Source organism: Protopterus annectens, chromosome 8.part0 (assembly GCF_019279795.1).
Source record: "Protopterus annectens isolate FY-2018-M chromosome 8.part0, PAN1.0, whole genome shotgun sequence".
In the NCBI taxonomy this organism is placed as follows: domain Eukaryota; kingdom Metazoa; phylum Chordata; order Ceratodontiformes; family Protopteridae; genus Protopterus; species Protopterus annectens.
Genome location: NC_056741.1, coordinates 336,557,126 through 336,569,660, shown reverse-complemented (window position 1 = coordinate 336,569,660; position 12,535 = coordinate 336,557,126). Strand labels below are relative to the sequence as shown.

At 37.9% G+C, this 12,535-nt stretch overlaps 1 protein-coding gene across 1 annotated transcript in view; it reads left to right on the top strand.

The window, feature by feature from the left end:
- LOC122808226 (multiple epidermal growth factor-like domains protein 10) overlaps window positions 1–12,535 on the top strand; it is a 693,858-nt gene that overhangs the window by 435,967 nt on the left and 245,356 nt on the right. The window contains exon 11 of the mRNA XM_044079188.1: window positions 10,611–10,731. Within this exon, the coding sequence (XP_043935123.1) occupies window positions 10,611–10,731 (121 nt within the window). The remainder of the gene's footprint in view (window positions 1–10,610; window positions 10,732–12,535) is intronic.

Here is a 12,535-nt window from a genome sequence, read left to right as displayed (position 1 = left end):
TAAAATTATATATATATAAAAAAACATAAACAGAGATTATTACAAATCTTTTTTTAACAGAAATAGACTAGCAAAGGGCTCGTTCCTATTATCCTCCTGATTATCATGTGTAGTGACCAAGTATAGCATTAATTTTTTTTGTAAAGCAATAATCATGCATAATGTTATTAGCAGTAGGAAATTCAAAGCGTAAAGCATATTGTCCCAAGGAGTTGTGCATTATATTCTGATGAACTTAACTTTATTTATTTTATTTTATTTTTTTTGACCATTTTTTTTTTTTTTAAGTTTTTATACAGGAAATATAGTCACAGGGGGAGAAAAGTAGTAAAATAGCAATAGCAGTTACAGTAAAATATAAATACAAAATATTAAAAGTAGTAAGTAAAAAAAAAAATAAATACAATAAAAAAATTTAAAAAACAGATAAGTATAAATACAAAAACATACCATAGCAACAACAATAATATATAATGATAATTAAAATAATTTAAATGAATATAAAATAATGATAAATACAGATTACATTAAGGCACATACATATATAGACATAAGGTATCAACATCATACTTAGCTCATGCTGAGGTGTGATATGGAATGCACATAAATGGAAACATATAGGAATAAATTGATATAGGTTGATAAGAAATAAGATAATATTATAATTATATGATATAATTGATATAGTGAGAGATAGAGTGAGATGAAGATATATAGGAAGTGTATAAGTACAGAGTAGTAGAGCACTTTGAAGACAGCAGAGAGACAGCAGAAGACATTTAGAGTTAATTGGGGGAACATGAAGAGAATTGAGAAGAATTTTTATTTTTTATTTTTTTTTTAAAGAGTGGAGGACAGAGATAGAGAGAGGAGTTCAAGTCTGAGGGAAGTTTGCCTACGTGTTTGAAGGGAGGAAAGAAATTTGTTGAATTGTTGTTGTGTTTGTTGATATTAATAAGTGGTAATTTAGAGTAAGATTAGGAGTTGTTAAGATTGTTGTAGGGGGTATGGAGGGTAGTCAGTATATAGGTGGTGGTGGGGTGGTGCTCTAGTGGACAGTAGTGAGTTGTGTTGTTGAGATAGTATCTGGTTATGACTCTGTAGCCCTCCCTAGTTGTTTTAGGTTTGTTGTAGTGTGTTTTGAAAGGAGATCCTGTGGCAAATCTAGCAATGGAGTGATAGGCAGTAGCAAGTTTGTTTAGATTGTTTTTTGAGAGATTGTTTAGCCACCAAACACTTATTAAGACCAACCCTTAAAATTATGTTTTGTCTCTATAAATGTTCGTATTGTTGTGTTCCACTTTGTTTTGGTTGGGTGGAACCACCACAGGAATATCTGATATCCCTAATAACACTGTACCTGAAATCAGTAAAATATGTAGTTCTAGTTTAACCAAACCAGGCCTCAGTCATTTTAATCTTAAATCATAGCGACCAGCCACAAAAATTCACTTTTTATTGTATTCTGAAAATGGATATTCATATGCCAATTACTATGAATTGCTAGTATGTGTTGAAATTAATACTGTGAAAACAGTAGTTTTTAAACTGCATATATCACAAAATGAAAATAATAAAAACAGCACCAAAAGTCCCAGCCAAACATTTATTCATCACAGTTTTAGAGCTTTCATTCCAAAACACAGGAACTTCATCAGAAACTGTACCAGAGTAACTTCCTTCCTTTTTAAAAACTCAGAAAGAGGCTCTATGCCTGGACCAGTAATATGTAAAGAAACATATACTCTTGAATACACACTTAAAACTAGCTCTAGAAGTACACACTTAAAAAACACTTGCGTAAAATATACTTACATAAAATAACTATATGTCAATAAATGTTCCTTCAAATAATTAATCTATAAAAATATATTTAAACGCTTTCATAAGAATAAAATGAAAAAAGTTGATGGATGTCATAAAAAAATCTGTGATAAAATATACATGTAAAAGTATTGAAAATTACAAATGTCCTTGACCTTGCCACATTAAGACAGGCAGTTAGATTTAATTTTAAAAATAGGCTTAATAGATATTAAATCATTGATCCCTGGGGATGGTGGCATTCAGTAAAATTTGCCAGTAGAGCTCTCTCTTTTCAACAAATGTTTCGCAGTCACCACCTCTTTCGAAGTATTCTACTTTCTCCAAAATAGTGAAAAAACTTTTTAAAGTCATCACATTGCAATGAATGTTTATAAAGGGTATTGAATTGATGTGCCTTACTGACTGCATATGCATGCTGGTATATTCTTGTCTCTAAAGGTCCAAGTCTTCCCAACATAAAATGCTGGGCAAGATGAACAGAAGGCAATATACACTACCCCTTTTGTGTTACAATCAAACCTGCCTTTGACTGTATTCTGTCTTGGAAAATCATGTACTGAGAAAGTTCTACCTTCTAGAATGAGTCTACACTGCTTGCATACTCCACACCGTTTCATTCCCAGTTTTTAGTAAAATTACTTTTTCAGCTTCCACTAAATTCAAATAATGTTTTGAAGCTTTTGTTGTTCTTAAAAGCACATCTGGGCTGCTCCACCAGTCTGCTGGTTAACCCAAGACTTCCAAAGACAATACAACGATGACTACTAATAGCATTCTTTAAAGAGTGAATGTCTGTACCGTATGGTAAAACTAGTGCCTCCTAGTGGTCAAATGAAAAAAAGGCTAAGTGCTGAACAAGTAATGTACACATTTTCTGGTCATCAAAACTAGAGGGGAAGAGAGCACATTAAAAATAGAAATTTGCTTACTGATGTATAGCACCTGCCAACTGTTGTACTATTTCTGGTAGCATGTCATGTTGATTGCATCAGTCAAAACAAGTGAGACACTTAACCTTGCAACTTCCATTTGTGAGGTAATTTTGGAAAACTGACATGAAATTATAATAACTTTTCTGTTGGATTACACACTTATACAAGTATGACACATTGCTTTAGTGACAAGAGTAGGTGTTAGAAAATTTGTCAAATGCACATGTGATTCTGTGCTTAACTAATGGCAGCGGCGAACACTGTCGCTGAAACAGTGTTGCCACCAGTCACTACTATCCATTATCACAATCAACATAGACAGGTATGGTGGGAGTGAATGTCCATTGCTGAGTTCTCTTGGGGACAGGCATGATAGCAACCATTGACCTCTACAGGAGTTTAGAAGTAGTCTAGCTAGCAACTATTAGTCATACAACCATGCTGCAGAGAATGCAGGGAAATCTATTCCTGTATGGGAACTTGCAGGGGCCTCTTAGGTTGCAACATTCAGCAGTGCTCAGCCAGTGCAGTGAGGTAGGGAGTGGAACACACATAACTCTCACACCAGACTGCTCCCTACCACTCAACCTTCACCTCCAGTGTAAAGAAAGGGTCAATGATGGGTATGTTTATCCATCCTGGAGGGGACAAACACTCAAAATGTTATATCACCAACAGAGGCTGGAGACAAACAAGAGGTGTGTTGTCCTAAATGGGATTATGTGAAACACCATGGCTGAGTTCCTGCTGTGATAGAATGAAGTGCCACACATACCCATGCACATCCACCCTGCAGGCTTTTGTTAAGGTCTTGGTGAGTACCTCCATGTATGTGGGTTTATGTGTCTTGACTTTATCTTGTGTAAGAGAAGAGGTGTGTGAACTTACAACCTTTTTTATGTCTTGTTTATTGTTACATGAGAGGACTGATTCGGGTTTCATGGTATAGTGACATCTCTCACACACTGTATTTGTTTGCTTTAGGAGCAGGTGGTTGTCAGTATACATGAGGCAATTGCTACCTTGCCTCAGGATGCCCATGTCAATCAGGCTAGCTGGAAAAATGTTAGGAAACTGACTGCCCATAGCAGCAGGTAATTCCTGGTTTGTGGGATGGCAAAAGATGAGTTATTGCTTTGGGATTACAAGGGCAAAAAATCAGCGATTGCTCTGGGATTAGCCAGGGGACTTAAAACTATATAAGATTAGCGAAGAAAGGGGGCGATACTTGACAGTGCTTAGCTAAGCTGCCTGCAGTGCAGCAGTGCATGACCAAGTTGCCCAAAGAGCAGCAGGGAAGCCTAAGACAGTTTCAGTGAATGGTGTTCAGAGAAAACAAAAATGCGATTTTAGACATTTGTGTCTGTAAAAGCACTGCTAACCCCCATTGCATAGTGTGCATCTACATGCAAACATGGTGCTTAAATACAAATGAATTTAAACACAAATTAATTTAAATGCAAATGAATTTAAACAGTTCTAACACAATCTAACAATGGAAAAGCCCCTCACAGAGACATTATTCCAACAATCTCCAACTCAGATGGGTCATGAGCTACACACACGTCTGCCATAAGCGTGCGGGAGGGGCCCTCTTAATGTAAGGTGTCTGGTTTTAGTGCTCAAGTGATAACAAATAGTCTAGATCCAGCAAGTCTAAATCTAGCCTATGCTATTTAAGGCAGATGAAGCGAAATATACAAGTGCAGAATGAATCAGTAACAGCAGCAAAAACAGTATAAAGTGAAGGGAACAGTTCAGTGAAATACAGTACACAAGTGCAAAAAAACAGGCTTAAATTATACTTATTTTTTGAAGATTTCAGTAGGTGCCTTGGATTCTCTTAGATGCACTTCAGATCTCTGCCTAAGAAGCAATGCATACATTGGGTTAGGTATCCGACATACTGCCTAGTTTGTTGATGTGGTTGTATAGGTTTAGGGGTCTATACCAAGTGGGCATCAATCCTTACATCTCTAGGTGGGTTGCAAATTGGCTCACAGACATGACCCACAGAGTGAAAGTTGTGGATTCTAAGTCAGACTGTTGATCAGTCAAGAGTGGAATCCCACAGGGTTTGGTCCTGGGCCCTCTCCTGTTTGGCATCTACTTCTCAGAAGTCCAGGTCAATACAGAAGGACTCTGGCTGACCAAGTTTGCTGATGACTGCAAGCTAGGCGTCATTATCAACTCCCCAAGTGATGCAGATATCCTACAAAAGTGCCTCTCTGAGACCAATGACGTGTCAGAACCATAGCCTGAAGCTTAATGCCAAAAAACGCATTATCATCCCCTGTGGAAAAAACTCAGTTCCCATGAATTACCATGTTGATGGGAGCCCACTGAACACTGAAGGGGCCATAAGAGATCTGGGCACCCAGGTTGACAGCCACCTCACCTTCAACCACCACATTGCCACTGTGGTCAGAAAGTCCTTCTACATGACACATCTTATAACCAAAGGTTTTGCATCCAGGAAGGAAGAAAGAGGTCATCATCCCTCTTCTACTCATCCCTCATTAGACCAGTCATCGAATTATAACACCCCTTTTGGCATGTACCTGACCAGACACCTACAACAGCTGGAGAGGCCACAAAAGTACCTCACAAAAAGAATCCTAGGCCTTAAACACATGTCCTACATGGACAGACTCAAGAAACTTCAACTGTTCTCAGTCTCTTATCATCTACTTGGAGGTAATCACTGCTTGACTTACAAAGCCATGTCTGACCGAGTCCTACTTGAAATGCCACACCTAAAGAAATCCCACTTCCTTCCGCACCACATGGTCCAGAGATCACAACCTCATTACCACAATTAACAGAACATGCTGGAGGGACAGGTTCATCTCCCAAAGAATGCCCATACTCTGGAATAGGCTTCCCATTCATGTCAAGTGGAGCACCTCAATGGCCCTCTTCAAGAGAAATCTTGACTAGTGGAAGGGTAACAGAAAGTTCACTCCAGGGATCATTCCAGTTGCACTACTGGATACAGACACTGTGAAGTAACATTGGGTGGCATGGTACCTGGGCAATTTTTTTTGGGGGGCTAGGCTTGTAAAGGTTCCAGGGCCATTAGCCTACTACACACCTATGAACCCATGAACCTATGATTGATTTACAGCTGGTTCTGTTTAGAAGGAGTACATAAGAGTATCCTATGCTATAGCTTTTTGACTAACTGAGACAACTGTGACCAACTATGATAATAATATCACCAATAGCCAAAAGCCATTCACAGTAGCTACACTCAACTGAGTGAAGGACAACCAGATATCTAGGATTTTGTCTTCAACCAATTTCAAGACAGGCACCCTCTTGAAAAAACATGATGAAAAGTTAATTACTAAACTAATGTTCAGCCATAGCTGGAATATAAAGTTCAGCTTCCTGTGTTTTCATAAACACCTTTGTTGGTTTTTGATTCCCCTTTTAAAGTGACTGTCATCAGAAATCTTTTAAATATTACAGGTAGCAATATCAGATATTTGTTTAATCAATGACAGATAGAAATGCAATAAGGAATTAATTCATCTCCTTATTCATAGATGTTAGTTATATTAACTTTGTAGCAGATGAGCAATTACCTCTAGTGTTTTTCTGTATTTACCTTCTGCTGTCATACCTATTAGTTTTATTTACCCAAAATGAGAGGCAGTGTCACACACCAAGACTGAGCCTGAAGCACTAATCCGACATCAATCAAGCTGTCTTTGCGTTACCTTAAAGAAAGGTATCTGCTTCTTAATAGAGAACTCACTTCCGTATATTTTTTGCTTTGCTTTCACAGTTTGTGTTTAAACCATTCAAGCTATAATAGCTTTTAAACATCCCTACTGGTTGTGGCAGTTTGACATAGTAGCTGCTGAAAGCAAATGGATCATGGCGTCATTGTGTCAGGCAATGTCGCAAGTTCTTAGCTCTGCTATTATTTTCCATTTTCTGTGCAACGAATGTTTATCATTACCCAAACAAACTCATACAAATTATAGTTACAAATATCATTTCAAACTAAAGAAGTTTACAGACAGTTGATTCTAAGTTAGACATCAAAATATTGGACCTGTTTCTCATTTACTAAGATTTTCATGTTGTCATGTAGAAAACATTATTGTATGGAATAGCAGACATTAAAGCTGGGAGGGGCTTCTTTTGTTTAAATCTGACAGGGCCCCAGCTTTAAGCTAGCAACCACATTATGATGAATTAACATTTTGTGCAAAGCAACATAACAAACAAAAGAAGTCAGGACACTAATGTGAAGTGAGCGCAGCAGTAAAGTGATATGCTGTCCCTAAACAATATATTCTTAGCAAAGGTGATATATGCCTCGCTATGCTCTTATCTACAGTGTATTTGCACAAGTATAGGGGACTAATAATGTTTTATTTAAACATTTGTTGACCGGGAGACTCTGACTAGACTCCACAGAGCCTATTTTCAGCGGAGGCCCGGGGAGAAATGCTCCAATCACGTCTTTAGAATGGGGGAGGAAACCGGAGTACCCAGAGGAAATCCACCCAAACGCAGGGAGAACATGCAAATTCCACACAGAAGGCACCCCAGTCGAGAATCAAACCAGAGAACCTCTTGCTGTGAGGTGACAATGTTAACTGCTGCACCACTGCATGTTGTTGAATAAGGGTGCATTTGTACTGGCTTATGTCAAGAGACAATCATATATCAGCACTGAGAGAAGATGTGATGACATCTGCAAAATACTATTTCAATATCCCATTAAGCACTGACGTTAGAGAGACAATGATCAGACTACAGTGATGGACTGGTCTGTAAAGCAAGATATGGTCTTAACTGATATCACCATTTTGGGTACATGATAACTAAACTTTATAGAGCTTTGCTGTGCAGTTGTGCTTTGTGCCATAGAGGTAATACAGACTGCACTTGTGCAATATGATAGAGCTTACATGTGTTCTTCTGTGCACTTGAAGACTTAAAGCAGTGCTGCTGTACATAAAATGTATACAGCAGTGTGGTAATGATCAGTGACTAATGATTTTCTTTGATAGTAAAGAGCGTATAATTATTGCCAAATATAAATAAGAGGGATATTTTCATTTATTTGCATGCTTGAAAATATAATTTAGTGCACTGTTTTGACAAGGAAGCAACATATGATTTTGACTGACGTGCTCTGCTGTGATATGCAATAATGAGAAGTTATAACCATGTTTTATCAAGAGGAATATTGCATTTTATTTGTTGAGTCTGTAAATATGGTTTGGTACACTGCTTAACTGGGAGGCAACAAAGAGTCTTGTTAGAAAGTGCTGCTGGTAATGAGAGGCTGTAGATCGATATTGTGCAACTATACTGTAAGCATAGAATGAATACAACCTATAGCCTATATATGTTTCTTTGGGCACCACAGAGTTTGCATAAGAAAATGTTTAATTGAATCAAAGCAAGAGGAATATTTCACTTTATTTTTCATATTTTCATTTATCATTTGAGGAACTTTTTAATCAATAACAAGTGATCTTGACAAGCTTGACAAGTGATACCAATAATCAAACGTTGTCGAGTTGTCTGCTCTGTGCCATAGAATTAATGGAGCCTATTACATTATACGGCATATAGATGCTTTTCTTTATGAGGTAGAAATTATACAGATGGAGATGGGAAACTAATTTTACAGACTGGAGCTGAAATTTGATGTATTATACTTTATGATCAAGGAAGCAAAATACAGCATCCATAAATGATCCCAGGAAATCAGTCTGTGGCATATTACGGAGACAGAGACTTATCAAAGAAGAAAATAGTGTTGATTTTGATTTTGATTTAAGTTTCATGTCACGTGTCTGCATATAATACTGATAATGGCCTTTTCTAACCTGAATAATAACCTTTTAAGTTTATACATGGGATTGTTTTAATGTGGCTGTCCTGGCAGTAACATCTTGGTAACTGAAACAATATGTTGCTCTACTGCATATGCACAACACAGAACAAAACATTAAGAGGTGATGTGTAGTTTAATATGAAGCTTTATAGCATTATTAATACCAAATATAATAATGTAAAAAAATTGTATCAACATAAGAAACAAGGATGCACAGCACACATGCATTAAAGCAAAAGGCAATCTGTCGAAGATTCGGCACGGACAAGAAGAAGGCAAGTGGAAACAAGGGTGTCCAGCAAAGAGGTGACTAGATTGTGTGAGAGAAGACCTGTGACAGTCAAAGAAAGTAGGAAAATTACACTGAATAGAAAAAGATGGCGACAGTTGATGTGACACTCCAGCCCAATGAAAAAACTGAGAAAAACAGGGTTAATGATAATAGTAAGAAAAAAGCTGTTGCCTCCCACTGTATGCAATTACATTTTGAAAACACTGAAAGAATACTGTTTAATTCTGACTCGCTAACTGCCTCTAGTAATCTATTTCTATTTACCATAGGTTTTTTTACCGGTGTCATTCTGATTCATTTCCAGTGCAGAGTAGCATTTGACATTGTCCCATACTTTATTTATTTATTTATTTTTGTTACCCATACATTTCCATCTGTTATTCTGGAACTATTGTAGTGCTCATAGTGATACAACTTTCATAAGGAAATCTCAGGTCTGTATTTTGCATGAGATGTAGGCCTGCTCCTTAAGGATTATTGCTGAAAAGCACAGAGCATTTTCTGTGACAGGCAGCCTCATTCAAAGACTGTTGAATGACAGTATACTTGAACCATATATAAAAAATAATAAAAAAAAAAACAGTGAGCATATTAGTGATTTTACATACTAAAGCTATGTCTTTCATGAATTTTGCTTTGATTTCACTCACCTCCCATGGGTCTACTTCAAAGGATAAAGGAACTTTTGAAATGTAAAGAAACACCGGATTGGCTCCAACATACAGACTTGGTGACTTCTACTTCCAGTTCCTTCATAGCACATTTACCTCTTAGCCCATTTTATACCATAACCTTTCCTACTCACCCCAACTATAATTATCATGAGTCTATCAAAGTATACTTTCTAAGTCTTTTAGTGGGTTGCTAAGGTACAAAAGAGCAATTTGTAGTTATGGGCCATTTAGTCACATGCAGTAAATGCAATGTATTGATGATTTCTTATGACTGTGATAATAACTGCTGCAACTGGCTGGGTGTTGTCCATGTTTGAAATCATAAGATTACATTATCAGAGTTCACTCCAGGTTATAGTGTCCCAGCTAGAGGAGTAATAACTACAGTATTGACTAAAGACCTTTGCAGTGAATCATTACCACTAATGTCACTGGGTAGTTCTAATGTTTCCTAAGCTGACAATTTAGTATTCTCAAAAGTTACGATGGACAAAGTACAGATCAAAGTTACATGTCTAGCTGTAGATACTACACACTATAATTGCAATGATTAATAATGTAAGATAAGTCCAAGAATTTTGGTAAGGTGCTGTTTTTTTGGAGTTCTAGTGTGAAAAATACTTTGCAGCTGTTGTTATAAAAATAAACTTCCTTAAAACAGAGCTATAGCCTTTTGGAATGTTATTACTCCATGTACATCTTTTCAATGTTTCAAAGATTAGTATACGCAGAGTCCTCATAATTAATTTCAGACTTCAGCTTATCATTCAAATAACACACTTTATGATCAGTACACAGATAAAATAGGCTGATGTGTCTCTTTATGAAGTATTTGTGAATAAACCTCTCTAAAAATGCACTACTATTTACCCGAAAGACATTATTACTGTGGATTTACATACACTAGCAATAGTCCTGATAATTATCAATTACATTTTTTAATTGTAGAGTAACACGACAATTACGTGAGAATTATGCATCCTTATGAATGCTCTTTTTGTCTTCTTTGTTGTCAGGGAGACCATTGCTCAGGCCTTTGCCCTGCAGGCGCCTATGGTGCAAACTGTTCTAACACATGCAGTTGCATTAATTCAATTAAGTGCTCACCGATTGATGGTACATGTGTTTGTAAAGAAGGTAAGTGAAAACACAACTGATAGTTAAGAATGAACATCCTGCACGTTCCTGTTAATGCTCCTCTTATTTACATTTGTAATGGCAGTGATCAGTGTTTTTAGTCTTTTGGTTCTCCTACTGAATAGAAGTTTTGGTCCCTTTAAGTACACGTAAGCACACACAAAGAATGGTTATATTGTTAATGTAGTGAATCAAGTCATCCAAGCTATCATTCTGAAAGTAAGACTACTTACATCTTTGATTTTATATTAATGGGCTCAGACATATTTAAAACTTTTGATAAATTAAATATAGAATTAATACTACACTTCTGGGCATTTTACAGTTTCATCTCGCAACATCCTTGACCTGGTCATTGCTAACATGGGCGACTGTTGCTCTACACTAATAGTCAACTCCTCCTTGGTTAGATCCGACCACAACCTAATCACCTTGGAAATCCACATCCCTCCCACCCCACAAAGGTAACCACCATGATAAACTTCTCCAAAGCTAACTTTGGGCTCCTAAAATCAGAGGTGGCTAACTTCATGGCACCCATGCAAATGGAGATCAGTTGCATGACTGCCGAATCATACAGCAATGCACTGTACAAACGCATACACAAATGCATGGATCTCGCCATACCCAACAGAACCAAGATGCTCTCCTCCAAAAAAAGGAAACCAATCTGGTGGTCCCCTGCCATAAACAAACTCTACAACACAAGGAGGAAACTGATGCAGAATAAGGTGAAGTCCCAAGCCCGGAAAAACTCCCTTATCAGCCTCAACAAAAAAGATGAGATCCCTCACCAAATCCTCTAAAGCTAGCTATGAAAACAGAATTGCAGCAGAAAGTAAAGAAAATCACAAGGCCTTCTGTAGTTATGTAAAGAATCTCCACGGCAATACCCAGATTTGCTCTGAGCTACTGCAAAATGGTACTTCCTGTACCGAGCCAACAGATATTGCCAATATACTGGCTGACAGGTTCAGTGCCAACTTTACCACTCTTGCCCCCCCAAGGGACCAATCACAATACCAGTAGATTGCCAGGCACCTAGTATTACTGCACAGGTTAAAACAGCACTGTTCAAGGCCAAGAATACAGCTTCTATGGGACCTGACAATATCCCTGGCAGTGTTCTACATGAACTACAGAGTGAACTGGCACCACACCTGTGTTCTCTGTTCAGTCACAGCCTCACCTTAGGCTTTGTCCCTACCAAATGGTACACTGCTACAGTCATCCCTCTCCACAAAGGAGGAGCGACTACAGACCCTGGGAACTATCGCCCCATTAGCCTGAAGAGTCTGATATGCAAAGCTAGGGAACGCATCATCATGGACCCAATTAACAGGGATACAGAGAATCTCCAAACTCTGGATCCCACACAGTTTGGTTTTGTGAAGGGTAGATCATGCCTGCTCAACTTGGTCAACTTCTTTGAGTCAGTCACCAGAGATGTGGATGAAGGCAAGGTGGTGCATACAGCCTAACTTGATCTGGCCAATGCCTAATACCATTCCCCACTCAGGAATCATAGAAAAACTCACTAAGCTAGGCATCAACCCTTATATCACTAGGTGGGTTGTAAACTGGCTCACAGGTAGAACCCACAGTGTGAAAGTAGCTGACTGCAAGTCAGACTGCTGACCAGTCACGAGTGTAGTCCCACAAGTTTCGGTCCTGGGTCCTCTCCTGTTTGGTATCTACTTCTCTGAAGTCCAGGCCAACACGAAGGGACTCTGGCAAAGGTCACACTGAGACCAGTGACTGGTGTCAGAACCATGGTCTTAAGCTCAATGCCAAAAAATGTATC